Consider the following 18,551-nt stretch of genomic DNA (forward strand, 5'->3'; position numbering starts at 1 on the left):
TGGCTAGACCAGGCGATATCCCAGGGATTGTTCTGGAATTGTCCCTGTGCATCCACATGACGCACAGGGCATCTTGGGAGCAGGGAGGGATGATCCCTCCCTTGCCCCCGGATATCGCCATATCCTTTCCCACTTTTCCCCATTGTCTCGGGATGATCCCAAGACCGCGGGACGTGTGGCCCGCCGTCACGGTTTTGTCCTGGCTCCTCGCGAGTAACCATGAGGAGCTAGGAACTGGGCACGGAGCTCCTCAGGAGCTTTGTGCCCATTGTAGGGGGGTGGGAGGGCAAGTTTTTCTTCTTCTTAAAAAAACAGTTTGCACAGGAGTGCTCCTGCACTCCTCTCCGATTAAAAAACAAACAAAATGGCGGGCACAACATCCTCTTCCTCCTGGGACATCGTGCACTGCGTGTAGATGAGGGGGATCATAAAATCATGAGATCATCCCCCTCAACCCCCCTTGTCTAGCCATGCCCTATGAGACAAATAAAGTATTTGTTCTCTTGATAACTTTGCAACAACACCTCTGATCTGTCCACCCTCCAGGCAGCCTTCTTTAATCTGGTGCCCTCCAGGGCCTAATCTACACCAAGCAGGATATTGCACTATGAAAGTGGTATATAAAAGGGAGGAGCCACACTAAGCAGGATATAGTACTATGAAGCAGTATATGGCATGTGTCAATGGGCCCCAACAGTTGTCAGTGCACTTCAATACTGCTATAAAGCAGTAGTGTGGCTCCTGCCTTTTATATACCACTTTCATAGTGCAATATCCTGCTTGGTGTAGATTAGGCCCAGATGTCTTAGATACAGCGCCCATCATCCCTGACTATTGGCCATGCTGGCTGGGGCTGATGGGAGCTATGGTCCAAAATATCTGGAAGTCACAAAAAGGAGCTCTAGTGTAGACTCTCCCCTGGTAACTCTAGCCAGATACTTTGCAGGTGAGCAACAGATGGATGCAAGTCAAGACACCCATAGGGTGGAAGGGCCAAAGCAGAAGAATGTGGTAGTATAGCTTGTTCCATGAAGGAGGAAGTCAGTGTGAAGAAGGAGAGAACTGCTCCCCAGGCCACAGATGCCAAGATTGAACCTGGCCTTGGGAAGGGAGTGGTGTTTTTCTTTTCCTATGCCAGACTGCCAACTCACATGGCAAGATGTCTTTATAACGGTTCTTCTTGATATTCTCCTTGTGGCCCCCAGCCTCTGTGGAAAAGCCCTGCTGTTGCCGGAATGCTACAGCCCGAGCCTTGATTTCCTGCGAAGAGACATGGACATGTATTAACTTCTTTATTGAAAACCTTTATATGCTGCTTTTTCTGCCAGACCACTGGCTTCCATGGTGACTGACAATAAGAGAAAATCAAAACACAACGAACTCAAGGATTTATTAGGTTTTAGGGGTTTTTTTAGAGGCAGCAGTGAGTGATGAAGACTTTTGGGTACAGTATTGCTGGAGGAAGTTGCCTGTTTCCAGGAACTGAACATTAGAGTTCTTCACAAGAGGCTTTTATTGTGCACTCGTTGGTTAAACATGGAAGTTTGCAAGTCCTTTTCACAACGTTGTCAACCTCTGGTGCCTCTCCCATTGTTTTTAAGCTTCATTCCTCCATTGTTTAACTCACTGAAAATGCAGTAATATATATAATATATCAAAGAGGTGGGACATTTCTGAAATCCTGTAATATGGCAGTGCCATGAACTGGCTGTTTAAATGGAACATATATAACTTGCCCACAAATCAAATGGCCAAGAAAAAAAAAGGGGGGGACCTGCATTATATTGTAATCCCACAAATACTCCAGAAGAAGAAGCCCCAGTAAGAGTGCAGGATTTATGCTCAATAGTCTTCCGGAGAACTGCCGGTATTCACCTTATTCCATCTCCTGGCTGCCTCCTTTCTCTTTGCTACAGTTTCCCAAATAAGAACTACTGGTTCTGACATACCGTATTTCTTCGATTCTAAGACGCACTTTTTCCCCTAAAGTAACAGCTCTAAAAATTGGGTGCACCTTAGATTCGATGGCGCCTTAGAATCGAAGAAATACGGTAATTACATTTGTCGAGTCTGCAGCGTGACAGGCGGGGAAAGAGGGAAGGGGGTGAAGAGCGAGCGAGAGAGAAGGGAGTGGAGAGAGAAGGGGGGGAGAGGGGCAACGTCTCGGAGCATCTCAAACGTTGCCGCCGGGAGCCGGCTGGGAGGGACCCCAGCTCCGGCACATCAGCGAGCTTCCAAAGAGCTCGGCCTCGCCTCTGTTAAGGAGATGGGAAGCGGAAGAATCACCTGAGCAGCGCTGGTTGGGCTCGCCCGCCCACCCCCTCCTGTCCGTGTGAATGGTGCAGACCAGCTTTTGAATGCATGTGTGGCTGTCCGTTCCCAGGCAGGGGACGATTGGTTCCTGCTTCCCATTCATGTAACCTGCCTCTATGCATGTGCGTGTGGGTGCACGCGCGTGTGTCTGTGTCTCACTCACTCCCTGTTCCTCTCCCCCTCTGCTGCGTGTATGTACCATAAAATTGCTTTGCTGGCTGATTGGAGAAATTTATTTTTTCTTCGAATCAAAGCTTTTTTTCCCTGTTGGTGGCACTGAAATTAGTGTGCGCCTTAGATTCGATGGCGTCTTACAATCAAAGAAATACGGTAGTAGTGGTACCAGAAAAAAAATATTGAGGGGAGGGGCAAAGAGCATTTGGTGGAATGCAAACTTTGTACATGTTAGATTTCTGAAAAGGAAATAACTATATTTTCCTCCCATATTTTCTCTGAAGTAAGTCCTAGTGATTTGGATGGAGTTAACTTTCAAGTAAGCATATAAGGCTTGCTGTCTTATTTTCATTCACAGTGTCTGATTTGGTTATAACCTGTATGCAAAAAGTGCAGTTCCTTCAAGAAACAGCAGGGATCCAGCAGTGGGTGTGCGCATGTGTGTGCGTGGGAAAGAACGGGGCCCTTTCTACATGGTTGGTTTTTCCCAGGTTCGTCATAGGGGTCAGCCCTGCGCGTCCAAATGACACACAGGGGATCCCAGGGTCAAACAGGGATGAACCCGGGGAAACGGAACACAGGTATTTCCTGGGTTTTCTGCGGTCCTGGGACTGTGGGAGATATGTGGCCGCCTGACCCTGCTTCATCCCACCTCCTCGTGAGTAAACGTGAGGAGGCGGGAAATGGGCACGGAGCTCTTTGGATCCTCCTTCCTATCGTGCGCCGTGTATGAATCTAGGGGGGATGATCTCGAGAGCAGAATATTACAAGATCCTCCCCCCTCCCTCCCGGAAGGCCGGGAGATGTAGAAAGGGCCAGAGAGAGAGAGAGAGAGAGAGAGAGAGAGAGAGAGAGAGAGAGAGAACAGATTGTCCGGGAGGGGCTCTAGCTCCATCCTCACCCACCCTCTGGTGATGTCTATGCTGTCTATGCTCTGATGACAGACATCTGACTATAGGACCGGCCTTACCATGAGTCAAAGTGAGGCAACCGCCTCAGGCAGCAGATTTAGGGTGACACGAAAAGGCAGCAAATAGTTATTCACTTTGTTATAATTGTATTTTTACTGCGAGAGAGGGTTGAGGCACTTGTGAGAATCTCAGCCTCAGGAGCCAAAATAACTTGGCCAGCACCAGGTACTACGCACCTTGCCTCGAGTGGGGGCAGAGTGCCATTTGCTGCTCCACCTCAGGCAGCCAAATGTCTTGGACTGGCCCTTGTCTGACTACTACCGCTCATCACTTCCTATTGCTTCCACTTAGCTTCAGCCAGCCCCTGAGGGTCCTGTTTTGTGACTCTGTGGCCTTCTCTGACTAGTCAAGGTAGGAGAACACTTGTTGCCCTGGGTGCTGTTGCCTCTCCCAGGGATCTTAGGTAGTGGCTGCTTATACGCCAGTCACAAGGAAGCCATAGCAAGCTGCTGAGGGGGGAAAAGCATGGAGACAATGGACATGGCAGGAAGAGAACAATTGGCACAGGTTCAGAGGCCCAGTTGGAGAGCTTTAGTGTTGGGCCGAGAGCACTCATAGGCTGCCTGAGGCCAGAGGCTTGAAGGTGTTGAACTTGTATTAGGGTGTCTACTCACTTACGCACTGCCTGAAAAAAGAGAGGAAATTCATCACAACAAAAGAAGCCAGCCACCTGCGTAATGTTTGCATATGCAAATTTATATGACTAGGTGCATTTTCAGAAATAATAACTATTATTTAATTCGAAATATAAGACACGTCACCATAGTAGAGAAGACCAACTAGGTGACCAGTGTGCCTGCTTTGCCTGCTGTCCAGGGGCCGGCTCCTTTCCCTCCTTATGGTTGTTCAACTTTAAACCAGACTTGGACTGGGCAGCCCTTCAAATAGAGGACACCATCCAGCAGAGGACTGTCCTCTGCTAGCTTCCCAAAACAGAGAACTGCCCTCTGTAAAGTAAATCCGGCCACCCTAGGATCTCTTAGAGGATCAACCACAGTGGTTCTCAACCTTCCTAATGCCGCGACCCTTTAATACAGTTCCTCATGTTGTGGTGGCCCCCAACCATAAAATTATTTTCGTTCTTCTCTACACGATCCATTGTCATGGGATGGTTTGCTAATGAAAATAATACATAACAATAGCTTTAATAATACAAAAGATGATACATGACATAGTTCAGTCAATACAGTTTCCTAAACCATCGGAAATATGTGTTTTCCGATGGTCTTATGCGACCCCTGTGAAAGGGTCATTCGACCCCCAAAGGGGTCCCGACCCACAGGTTGAGAACCGCTGATCAACCAGGAGCAGCTCTGCTGTTATAGGAAATTCACTTACCTCCCTGCCTCTGCAGTAGTTACTTCAGGCCCTTGCTGACCCTACCATCCAGTCCTACCCAGACCACAAGGCAACCTACATGCCACTTGTACAATATGTATTAATTTATTTATTAAAATTATTTATCTTTAAGAATGGGATATTCCCAAAGTGGCATACAAGATAAAAGATAGAAAACAATAAAATTATGTTTTAAAACCCTGCAATTGCAAATAAAACCAGCAGCCCGCAAATTGAGGAAAGGCCAAGGAGAGAACAAGTAGGGCCAGTAAAGGAGGAGCCTGTTGAGTCCCCAATGGAAGCCCACTCCAGAGGTGCGGGCCCACTACCGAAAAGGCCCTCTCCCTTTTTATATCTGCACAGATAGCATGTGTTGAAGCTTGCCTTCAATTTGTAAGAGATAATGAAGATGTATTTCTGATTTTATTTAACCTTTTACTTTATTACGAAACAAGAGAACCCACAGTCCCATTAATTATAAAGACTGATGTGACCCTTCATTCCAGAAACAGTCGTCTAGGCTAGTGACCACCTGGCTTACGGCAGCCTTGCAGACAGTGGCCAGATCCATGGTATTGGTTACGAAATCTCATTATCCCCAGTTGAGTCTATTTTTAGAGCATAGACGCTTCATCTGACCATGCTTGGATTACTGGAGCTGGTTTTTCTAGTCTGAAGCTTCCTTTTCCCTCTCAGAACTGGTTAGGAAACTCCATGATTTCTCTACCTAGGAGTGTGTTTTCCACCTAAGGTTTCACCAGGTCAGGTGGGGTGTTATGTAACATATTACCTGTCCCTGAGGCAAGCCAAGTCCTAGCATGACATAGTATCATGTCATTTTAAGACTGGAATGGATTAGAGTTGGGGATGGCAAGATGAAAATAGGATTCATGGTTCACAATTTCCAGTTGACATGAGCTGCAGCAGGGTTTTTTTTTGGCTGCACGGTTTGTCTGTTTAAATTTTAATTTTAATTGTTTTTAATGGCCACAAAGTGTTTTAAATTGCCTAGTTTAAACTTACATCTTTAGTTAAAGTGTGTGCCAGGAAAGCCGTAAATGTTTTGGCTGCTTCAAGGTCTAATTTGCTCAAGTTCCTATCAGCTGTGAGGAGGCACTGTGAGAGCTCTCGGCATTTGGACTGTGTTTTGAATAAGATTCAATTACTGTTTTTAAAGCTCAATTGAAAACTTTTCTTTTTTCTACAGCTTTTAGAACTTGACTTTGTTCCTACTTTCACACCGTTAGTTTTATTGCCCCCCTGTGCCTATTTGGTGCATTCTCTTCCCTTTCTTATTGTTTTATTATGATTTTATTAGAATGTAAGGCTATGTGGCAGGGTGTTGTTGCTTTATTCTTTTACTATGTACAGCACCATGTACATTGATGGTACTAAATAAATAAATAAATAAATAATAATAAAAGACTAGGCAGGTGTGGCATCACACCCCACAAGTCAGTTCCCTAATGTATGTCCGGAATTGGCAAGTCTGTGGTGCTTAGAATGTTGACCTGAGTGGGTGGAGTTAGAATGTCTGAGGAGGTGGGAGGAGTGATATATAAGGGAATGACTGAGGGGATTGTGAGAGACTCTTAGGTACTCTTAAGCCTTTAGTGCTTTAGCTCTCTGTGTGTAGAGTACTTGGGTTATGAAGAGTTTGAGGTTCAGTATAGAGAGTGGTGTCTTTTGAGTGGGGTGTGCAGATAGACTGTGTAAAATAAATGATACTGATAATAAAATTCAAGAGTGAATGTGTGTGTGACAGGAAAGTGTGTATGTGAATGGGTGAAAGGATTGGATGAGAGGTTTCAAAAAGGTTTTTAAATGTTTTATTTTGAAACAAAGCTTGTGAACTTTTAAAATAAATTTAAATTATTTTGTTTTAACTACCACAAAAATCCCACATGTCTGTTTGACATTTAACACCCACTCTGACAATAATTCACCTCAGCACATATAATTCACAGTGCATTATTTTATTAATGAAATCCTTCTCAATTTAACCCCTTTCTCCACATAGTTTGGAGAAAGGCAGTGTTTGTCCTTCGCCTCAGGCATATCAAGCGGTGGTGCTTGGCTTGATCAGGGAGTGTCCGCGGCCGGGCCTGTTGTTCAGAGCCTGTGTCGCAGCAGCAGGGAGTAACATTCAGAAACAAATCAGGAAGTTGGGGCTTAAAAATTCTCTGGGAAAGGAGCCCCTTGAGAAGTTACAAAATTCCTGCACCACAGAATTATAGAGTTGGAAGGGACCTCAAATATTACCTAGCCTAGGGTGACCATATGAAAAGGAGGACAGAGCGCCTGTATCTTTAACAGTTGTATTGAAAACGGAATTTCAGCAGGTGTTATTTGTATATATGGAGAACCTGGTGAAATTTCTTCTTCATCACAGCAGTTAAAGCTGCAGGTGCCCTACCCTCTTTTAAATCTGTTCACTCTAGTATAGCTCCTGCAGCTTTAACTGTTGTGATAAAGAGGGAATTTCACCAGGTTTTCCATATATACAAATGACACCTGCTGAAATTCCTTTTTCTATGCAACTGTTAAAGATACAGGAGCCCTGTCCTCCTTTTCAGATGGTCACCCTAACCTAGCCCAACTTCTTGCTCATGCAGGAAATGTACTATTACATAAGGAATCAACCAGCCTCTATTTAAAAACCTTTTAACAAAGGAGAGATCACCACCTTCGGGGCAGTTTTTCCACTGTCAAACAGGCTGTACCATCAGGAAATCCTTTTTTTAATGTTGAATCTAAATCCTCCCCCCACCCTTGTAATTTGAAACCATTGGTTCAGATCCTACGCTCTGGGGTGACAAGACTTTGGGTTTGTGGGATCTACTCTGCTTTTTATCAGAACCCCCAAAGTCCACGAAACAGAGCCACGTGCAAATTATTGAAGGGAGAGAACAGATGAATCAATTACCTATTGCAAACCTTGAGCCATATGCTGAATATATAAATAGAAATCTACATCTCAAATACTATCATGGATTCTGACACCAAGCTCTTGAAGAAGTCAGTAGAACTGCACAAAGTCCTGACCAATCGCAACCAGGCAGACCATGGTAGATATACTGATATCTTTCAGTGTTACTTGCTACTGTTAAGCTATTGTGATTCAAAAACCTTGGAGACTGGGGGTGATGGTGGTGGTGGTGGAAGGGGGCAAGTCATTTTGCTGCCTGATGCAAAGAACAAGATTGCACTCCCATCCGTACCATGCACAAAAACTGCCTAGACTGGCAGATGAATCTGTCTTCAACACTGAGGATGGGACTGTAAGGAAGGGGTTAAGTCATACATGGAATTGCTGTTTTTAAAAAGAAATGTAAGATGTCCTGTCGTTGATTTTAGGAAGAGAGAGATAATCGCCAGCTGCCCGTGGGCGTTGGGCACCTCCTGGCTCCGCTTGGTCCAGGCCGAGTGTCCTTGAGAAATTAACATCCAAGAGAAGTGTGAAATACCTCACCGGGGGGGGGGGGGGGGGAACCGGAGGGTGGGGGGAGAAAGAGTAGTTTAGTTACTATAAAGGGATACAGAATGCTGGGCCTTTTGTTCTGAGCTGGCGGATGTCTTGGCTGGGTAACGTATGTTAGTAGAAACTATGTATTAGTTTGCTGGTTTTGGGGTTCAATGTATCTTTATGTATCAAGTTTTTAGTATGCTAATCCTGTATTGCCTTGCCTTTTTCCTGATTAATAAATCGGGCCTAACCCTCTAATTGGAGAGCTGTGTGCGTTATTCCGGGGATCTGTGCAAAATCCAGTGGAAGGCCAACTCGGCCGGGTTCAGTTTCCTTTACATGGTGGGCAGCGCTGGGATTCGACACAGATCTGGAGGAATAAAACGCTGGCAAGAGAAGGAGAGCAGGAGATAGAAATTGAACCCTAAACTAGCAAAGATTGAACCAGCCAGGATGTATCAGGATGAAGGGGTGGTATCCCCAGGTGAAGAGGAGTTTTCTCAGAGTCAAGGAGCGGAAGCTCCAGGAGTAGAAATAGTGGGGGGAAACCCTCAGGAAGGAGCAATGGGGGAGTCCAGTTCGTCCACCTTAGGGTGGGGAATGCAGGGGATACCCGGCTTCGAGGGTGGAACCCGGAGACGGTCTGCGGCGCAGCTGTGGAGACCAGAGGAGGAGGTGGAAAGAGCATGGTTCAAGAGTGAGCCCAGGATGTCTCTGCCGATGGTGTTGCTGGCGGGGGACACTCCAGGAGAGCTAGGTCCACGACGGGCAACGATGCCTCGGGAGGCAGGAGGGCCGGGTGAGGACGGCTGGAGGTTGCAGGGCCCACGGCCGCGAGGAGCTCCACCACCCCTGCCCCCTCGCCAGCCGGGTGAAGCTGGCGGAAATGGCCCAGGAGCAGGGGATGGAGGAGAAACCGAGGAGCAGAGAGTCCGCCGAATGTATACGGACTGTATGGAGATGATGTCTCGACATCTGCAGCTGATGGAAAGAGGGGGAAACCCCGGGCCACGAATCGACAGGCGGGCGTTTCCAGTGTTCCAGGAGGGGGACAATGTGGGAGCGTTCCTGGCCCTTTTCGAGGACACGTGCGACGAAATGGGGGTGCTGGTGGCCCAGAGAATGAGTCTGTTGCGGCCTCAAGTTACGGGGACACTGCGAGAAATGATAGCCACCATCCCGCAGGAGCTGCGCCATAACTATCAGTACTTTAAAAACTTGGCGAAGGAACAGTTTGCCCTGCCCGCCGAGCATTGTCGGCAAAAGTTCCGCCGTTTGTCCAAGAACCCAAAAGAGACTTTTGTAGCGTTCGCCACCCAGATGATGACGGCTATGGAGGCTTGGATGGATGCGGAAGGAGTGCGAGATCTGAAGGGGGCAAAAAACTTGGTGGCCAAGGAGCAGCTGTACCGGCAATTTCCAGAAAAGTTTGACACGTGGGTGGGGGAGAAGAACCCCGGGACCGTGATGGAGGCCGCAAAGATGGCAGACCGGCTGCAGGCGTTCGAGCAGAAGGGAGCTGGAGGAGTACCGAAGTCTCCAGAGAGGCGCCCCGGGGGAACAACACTGGAGAAGAAACCCGCGTGGCCAGGGAAGGAGCGGCGAGAGAAGAGCAGAGCGACTCCCGTGGGAGCTCCGGCGAGTGGAGGGTGCTTCTATTGCAAGGAGCCCGGGCACATAAAGAGAGAGTGCCCTAAGTTGGCAGCCAAGTCGCCGGCTGGGGGGGCCAAACTGCTGCCGGTGGTTCGCAGCACCACCTTCTCCGGTGTCTAACTGGAGCGACGACAGTGGGGGCGAGACGGCTGACCTGGAGTGGGAGTATATGCGGGCCAAGTCGGCAGGAGTGGCCCAGGCGTCTGCGGAACCGGGGAGCCCTGGCCCGGCGAATGCGGTCTCCGTGTGGCTGGTGACTCCGGCTCAGCTTCAATGGAGTCGACGGAAGTTTTGTGAGTGCGTGGTGGTCAATGGGAGGACGGTTCGGGCTCAGAGGGATACCGGAGCGGATCTTAGCTCGGCCCACGTGGGATTGCTCAATCCTGGACAGAGTCTGGCGGGTCGAACCGTAAAGGTGACCCCCTATGGAGCACCTCCTTTTGAGGCCCCGCTGGCTCGAGTGAAGATTGAATATCACGGCTGGAAGGGGGAGCTAATTATCCTCACACATACGGAAGGACCAGCCTTCCTTCTGGGCAACGACTTATGCTTTAAAGTTACGCAGTTAGCGGTGACTACCCGGGGGAAGGCGGCCCGGCAGGCGAACGGTCCCAGGGACGAGGGGGACGATTTGAGAAAGAGGGTTAGAAAGTAGGGAGGGGGAAGAGGAAGCTGCCCCGGAGTTCTTGAAGGAGGTGCAACAGGATCCCTCGTTACAAGCGTGCCGTGAGGCGGCGGAGAACCCGGTTCAGGGAAGAGGGAAGGTGGGAAGGGCGGCATTCGTATGGGAACGGGGAAGACTTTACCACCGGTTCTCGTCTATTTTTTTTTTTTTGGTTAATATTTTTATTTTCTACATTAATTAAACATACAGCATTACAATAAAAAAGAAAAAAATATCAAACAACTGCTACATACATATTGAATAAACATTGAGTACATATATGTTGAATAGATATTGCCTATAATTTATATACTACAACATAATCGTTCTTAACATAAAAGTGCACCCCCCACCTCGGGATCTATTCCTGATTCCAAAATCTTATCGTTTCTTCTGCTGGCGGTTCCCCACTTCCCTTAGTAAACACAAATATTAGGAACTGTTTCCAGATTCCTTCAAACTCATTTATTTTAGTTATGCCTTTTCTCCACTTAATATTACAAGTCAGTTTATCATTAATAGCTATATCCCATACTTCTTTATACCATTCTTCAATAAAATATTCCCCTTGAATCTTCCAGTTCCTAGCTACCATCAATCGTGCTGCAGTCAGCAAACTCGATATAAGCTCTTTAATTTCTTTTCCACATTTTAAATCTTCAAATAGTGATAGTAATGCAATCTTTGGTGTTTGTTCTATTTTCATTCCCACTATTTCTTCGATTTCTAAAAACACCATCTTCCATAATCTTTGTACATATTTGCATTCCCACTACATATGTAAATACGTTCCTTTTTCCCCACAACCTCTCCAACAATTTGCTGAATGCTGATCATTTATCTTATTCAATCTTATCGGGGTTAGGTACCACCTCCACAAAATTTTAAAATAATTCTCCTTTATTCTCACTGACATACTTCTCAACACTCTTTGTTTCCGTAGTCCCTCCCATCTCTGTCGCCCTATTTGCACCTTCAAATCTGTCTCCCATACCATTTTCCCTGAGCTTTCCCTTAACTCCTTTTCTAACAATATTTTATATATTTCGCTCATTAACCCTTTTAAAACTATACTACCTCCTTTACCTTTTTCCTTATTTACTATTAACTCTTCAAACTTCGTCATCTTTCTGCAATCTCCGTTGTCTTTAATCCACTTTTTATTCCATTGTTCTAATTGCCCATACTTTAACCAAGATAATTTTTTCTCCTTTAACAAATTTTCCATATCTTCTCTTGCTTTTATATCTCTTAACCAATCCTTTAATTTCATTTTATTTTTCTCTTTTAATATTTTAGACAATCTACCCTTCAGGTCCTCTGGGAAGTTCTTTAACATTATTACCGGTGATAAGGGAGAGTTGCTCGGAAGCAACTTCCCTTTAAATTTACTCCAAATTTCCCATTGAGTCCTCAGGAGTGGATTATCTATACTTCCAACCCACTTTCTCCCTCCTTCCTTAAAAAAGACATTATCCAAACTCATCTCTATATTACTTGTATTTTTTTCCTTCATCCAATGTAAATCTCCTACTCCTATAATTGCTTCTACAATGTGTCTTAATCTATTTGCTACATAGTATAATTTTATATTTGGGAGACCCAATCCACCCTTTTTTTGGCTTAGATACCAATTATTTTTATTTACCCTCGCTTTCTTTCCTCCATTACAATATTTATTAATAATATTTTGCCAACTTTTTATCTCAGTTTCTGAGATTTTTATTGGTAACATCCTAAGCACAAAATTTATCTTAGCTAAAATCTTCATTTTTATTAATGCTATTCTTCCAAACCAAGATAAATTTAGTCTTTTATATTTCTCCAATACTTCTTTCTTTAACCTCGTTAAATTCTCCTTTTCTAGATTCTCCAAGTTTTTTGTAAGTTTAATTCCCAAATATTTAATCTCCTCCTTAATTCTCATTTCTATTCCCTTGTGTTCCCATTCCTTTTCTTCCTTCTTAGTATAATTAAACAACATCATCTCTGATTTAGACCAATTAATTCTTAATCCTGTAACTTCTTCAAATTCCCTCAGTTGATATTTAATTCTATCTATTTTTCTTATTGGGTTCTTAATAGTCAATAAGGTATCATCCGCAAACATGTTCAACTTTATTTCCCTTACCTCTCCAATTCCTTCTATCTCTTCATCATCCCTTAATGCGTTCGCCAATACTTCCATAACCATTACAAACAGGACCGGCGAGAGCGGACAACCTTGTCTTGTACCTCTGGCTAGTCGTATCTTTTCGGTGAGTCTGTCGTTTACCACCACTACAGCTGTATTTTGGGAATATAACTGTTCTATTATATTTTTAAATTTATTTCCAAATCCCATTTTATCTACAATAAACTTTAATGCCTGCCAGCTCAGACAATCAAAAGCCTTAAAACTATCCAATGCCAAAATTCCTGCCTTAATATTTGACTTTTTTATTACATTTATTGCATTTAAAACTCTTCCCACTAAACTATGCATCTGCCTTCCTGCCACAAATCCGCATTGATCTTCTCCTATATATTCTGATATAAATTTATTTAACCGTTTAGCCATAATAGATGAAAAATTTTTGGCGTCCTGATTTATTAATGAGATAGGTCTATAAGAATCAGGACTAGTCAGATCTTTATCTGGTTTTGGAATTAATATTATCAATGAATGTTCCCATGATTCAGGTATCTTCTCTCCTAATAATATAGCATTATAAAGTTTCACTAATTTCGGAACTAAAAATTCTTTAAAAACTTTATAATATTCTGATCCTAAACCATCTGCTCCCGGTGATTTACCAACTTTCAAATTATCAATTACATCTTCAACTTCTCTTTGAGTTATTACCTTCTCCATTTGCTCTTTATGTTCTATTTTTATTCCCTTCTTTATAAACCTTCCAATATATTCCCCCACCTTCTCTTGTTGAATTTCTTTACCCTTATATAATTCCTGATAAAATTTCTGAAATTTTTTTATTTTATCTTTCATTGTATGGTAATAATTCCCTCGATTGTCCTTCAATACCTCTATCCCATTTCTCCCTTTTTCTTTTTGTGTGAGTCTGGCAAGCAACCTAGAATTCCTATTGTTATTTTCAAAATATTCCCTTTTCATATATATTAAATTTTTTTGAACCTCCTCTAAATTTAAATTTTCTAATTGTTTCTTCTTAGCTTGTATTTCTACTAATTTATATTTATTTTTACCTTGCCAATATTCTTCCTCCAAACTTCTAATTTCTGTCTCTAGCTTCTCCTGCTCTGCATGTTGTTGTCTTTTTAAGCTGCACATTTCTCTAATGAAAATTCCTCTTACTACAGCCTTCATGGTGTCCCAAACGACCGACCCAGCTGTTCCTCCCTTTTCATTAATTTCCCACGACTCTGACATTTCCTTCTGATTTTTTTCTACCACTTTATTATATTTCAATATTTTTGTATTCAATTTCCATCTGTACGCCTCTTTATAATTCTTCTTAACTGCAAATTCTAAACTTAACAATGCGTGGTCAGTTATCTTTATTACCCCCATTTCCATTTTACAAATCTTAGTTGCAAAATCTTTTGAGACAAAAATATAATCTATCCTGGAGTATGTATGATGAACTGGGGAGAAATAAGAAAACCCAGGCTTAGCCCCGTTAAGTAAACGCCAAGAATCTAAATAATCATTTTCTTTTACAAATTTATTCAAAATAGTTATATTGTTCGTCTTTTCAACATTAGTGGGGTTCGACCTGTCCCATCTATTGTCCATAACCATATTAAAGTCCCCAGCTAAAATAACATACCCCTCCTTGAATTCTTCTATTTCTTCAAATAATTTTATTAAAAACTCTCTATGTCTCTCATTTGGGGCATACACATTAATTAACGTATATACCTTTCCTTCAATTTTACCTTTTATCATAAGATATCTACGCGGGTGGATTGTCTCGAAGCTTCAGCCGAGGGGAAGAGGGGGTACTGGGAGGGAATCAGTCTGGGGCCCCACGAGGGCGCAAGATGAAAGGGGGGGTAAAAACCAAGTAATTTTAGCGGAGATGGCCTTTTCTAGAAAGGCCATCTTAAGGGGGAAGGTGTAAGGAAGGGGTTAAGTCATACATGGAATTGCTGTTTTTAAAAAGAAATGTAAAATGTCCTGTCGTTGATTTTAGGAAGAGAAAGATAATCGCCAGCTGCCCCTGGGCGTTGGGCACCTCCTGGCTCCGCTTGGTCCAGGCCAAGTGTCCTTGAGAAATTAACATCCAAGAGAAGTGTGAAATACCTCACCGGGGGGGGGGGAACCGGAGGGTGGGGGGAGAAAGAGTAGTTTAGTTACTATATATATATTTTTTTAATAATTTTTTATTCATTTTCTACATTATATAAACATACATAAACATTACCATAATAATAATGAAAACAAAAAAAACACAGAAAAACATCAAACAACTGCTGCATACATATTGAATAAATGTTGAGTACAATGTTGAAAAACTATTACAAATACCTTATCATACTACAACATCATCATTCTTAACATAAAAGTGCACCCCCCACCTCGGGATCATTCCTGAGTCCAAAATCTAATCGTTTCTTCTGCTGGTGGTTTCCCACTTCCCTTAATAAACACAAATATTAGGAACTGTTTCCAGATTCCTTCAAACTCATTTATTTTAGTTACGCCTTTTCTCCACTTAATATTACATGTCAATTTATCATTCATGGCTATATCCCATACCTCTTTATACCATTCTTCAATAGAATATTCCCCTTGAATCTTCCAGTTCCTAGCTACCATCAATCGGGCTGCAACCAGCAAACTCGATATCAACTCTATAGTTCCTTTTTCACACTTTATATCTTCAAATAGTGACAGCAATGCTATCTTTGGTGTTTGTTCTATTTTCATTCCCACTATTTCTTCAATTTCTAAAAACACCATCTTCCATAATCTTTGTACATATTTGCATTGCCACCACATATGTAAATACGTTCCCTTTTCCCCACAACCTCTCCAACAATTTGCTGAATGCTGATCATTTATCTTATTCAATCTAACCGGGGTTAGGTACCACCTCCATAAAATTTTAAAATAATTCTCCTTTATTCTTACTGATAAACTTCTCAACACTCTTTGTTTCCATAGTCCCTCCCAGCTCTGTCGCCCTATTTGTACCTTCAAATCTGATTCCCAAACCATTTTCTCTGTGTTCTCTCTAAACTCCTTCTCTAACAATAATTTATATATTTCACTCATTAGTCCTTTTAAAACTATACTACCTCCTTTCCCTTTCTCCTTATTTACTATTTATTCTTCAAACTTCGTCATCTTTCTACACATTCTATTATCTTTAATCCACTTTTTATTCCATTGTTCTAATTGACCATATTCTAACCAGGATAATTTTTTCTCCTTTAACAAATTTTCCATATCCTCTCTTGTTTTTATATCTCTTAACCAATCCTTTAATTTAATTTTATTTTTTTCTTTTAATATTTTACATAATCTACCCTTTAGATCCTCTGGGAAATTCTTTAACATTATTATCGGTGCTAAGCGAGAGTTGCTCGGGAGCAGCTTCCCTTTAAATTTACTCCAAATTTCCCATTGAGTCCTCAGTAGTGGATTATCAATACTTCCAACCCACTTTCTTCCTCCATCTTTAAAAAAAAACATTATCCAAATTCATCTCTACCTTACTTATGGTTTTTTCTTCCATCCAATATAAATCTCCTACTCCCATAATTGCTTCTACAACATGTCTTAATCTATTTGCTACGTAGTATAATTTTATATTTGGGAGACCCAATCCACCCTTTTTTTGGCTTAGATACCAATTATTTTTATTCACTCTTGCTCTCTTATCTCCGTTACAATATTTATTAATAATATTTTGCCAACTTTTTATCTCGGTTTCTGATATTTTTATTGGTAACATCCTAAACACAAAATTGATTTTAGCTAATATCTTCATTTTTATTAAAGCTATTCTCCCAAACCAAGATAAATTTAATCTTTTATATTTCTCCAATTTCTCTAATACCTCCTTCTTTAACCTCGTTAAATTTTCCCTTTCTAGATTCTCTAAATTTTTTGTAATTTTAATTCCCAAATATTTAATCTCCTCCTTAACTTTCAATTCCATTCCCTTATGTTCCCAATCCTTTTCTTCCTTCTTAGTATAGTTAAACAACATCATCTCTGATTTAGACCAATTTATTTTTAACCCTGTAATTCCCTCAAATTCCCTCAACTGATATTTAATTCTTTCTAATTTTCTTAATGGGTTCTTAATGGTCAATAAAGTATCATCTGCAAACATGTTTAACTTTATTTCCCTTACCTCTCCAATTCCTTCTAACTCTTCATCCTCCCTTAGTGCCTTCGCCAAAACTTCCATAACTATTACAAACAGGACCGGCGAGAGCGGACATCCTTGTCTTGTTCCTCTGGCTAGTCGTATCTTTTCAGTAAGTCCGTCATTTACCACCACTACTGCTGTATTTTGGGAATATAACTGTTCTATTACACTTTTGAATTTATTTCCAAATCCCAATTTATCTATAATAATCTTTAGTGCCTGCCAGCTCACACAATCAAAAGCTTTAAAAATATCCAATGCCATAATACCTGCCTTAATATTTGCTTTTTTTATTACATTTATTACATTTAAAACTCTTCCCACTAAGTTATGCATGTGCCTTCCTACCACAAACCCACATTGATCTGCTCCTATATATTCCGATATAAATTTATTTAGCCGTTTAGCCATAATAGATGTAAAAATTTTAGCATCTTGATTTATTAACGAAATAGGTCTATAAGAATCAGGATTAGTCAAATCTTTATCTGGTTTTGGGATAAGAATTATCATTGAATGTTCCCATGATTCAGGTATCTTCTCTCCTGATAATATCCTATTATAAAGTTCCATTAATTTTGGAACTAAATAATCTTTGAAGACCTTATAATATTCTGGTCCCAAACCATCTGCTCCCGGTGATTTACCAACTTTTAACTTATCAATAACCTCTTCAACTTCTCTTTGGGTTATTACTTTTTCCATTAACTCCTTATATTCTAATTTTATTCCCTTCTTTATAAACCTTCCAATATACTCCTCCACCTTTTCTTGTTGAATTTCTTTACCCTTATACAATTCCTGATAAAATTCCTGAAAATTTTTTATTTTAGCTTTCATTGCATGACAATAATTCCCTCAACTATCTTTCAACGTTTCTATCCCATTCCTCCCTTTTTCTTTTTGTGTGAGCTTGGCTAGCAACCTCGAATTCTTATTACTGTTTTCAAAATATTCCCTTTTCATATACATTAAATTCTTTTGAACCTCCTCTATATTTAAGTTTTCTAATTGTTTCTTCTTAGCTTGTATTTCCACTAATTTATATTTATCTTTAACTCGCCAATATTTTTCCTCCAAATTTTTAATTTCCATCTCTAACTTTTCCTGCTCTGCGCGTTGTTGTCTTTTTAAGCTACATGTTTCTCTAATACAAATTCCTCTTACTACAGCCTTCATGGTGTCCCAAATGACTGACCCAGCTGTTCCTCCTTTTTCATTAATTTCCCATGACTCCGACAGTTCCTTCCTAATTTTCTCTACCACTTTATTATATTTCAGTATCTTTGTGTTCAGCTTCCATCTATATGCCTCTTTATAATTCTTCTTAACTGTAAATTCTAAACTTAACAAGGCATGATCAGTTACTTTTTAGTTTAGTTACTATAAAGGGATACAGAATGCTGGGCCTTTTGTTCTGAGCTGGCGGATGTCTTGGCTGGGTAACGTATGTTAGTAGAAACTATGTATTAGTTTGCTGGTGTTGAGGTTTAATGTATCTTTATGTATCAAGTTTTTAGTATGCTAATCCTGTATTGCCTTGCCTTTTTCCTGATTAATAAATCGGGCCTAACCCTCTAATTGGAGAGCTGTGTGTGTTATTCCGGGGATCTGTGCAAAATCCA

The 18,551-nt window shown here is 41.8% G+C and overlaps 1 protein-coding gene across 1 annotated transcript in view; it reads right to left on the reverse strand.

The window, feature by feature from the left end:
- Window positions 1–18,551, reverse strand: part of PTPN18 (protein tyrosine phosphatase non-receptor type 18) — a 60,182-nt gene that overhangs the window by 29,598 nt on the left and 12,033 nt on the right. Inside the window, exon 2 of the mRNA XM_063119549.1 lies at window positions 1,152–1,260. Within this exon, the coding sequence (XP_062975619.1) occupies window positions 1,152–1,260 (109 nt within the window). The remainder of the gene's footprint in view (window positions 1–1,151; window positions 1,261–18,551) is intronic.

Source organism: Elgaria multicarinata, chromosome 3 (genome assembly GCF_023053635.1).
Source record: "Elgaria multicarinata webbii isolate HBS135686 ecotype San Diego chromosome 3, rElgMul1.1.pri, whole genome shotgun sequence".
Classification (NCBI taxonomy): domain Eukaryota; kingdom Metazoa; phylum Chordata; class Lepidosauria; order Squamata; family Anguidae; genus Elgaria; species Elgaria multicarinata.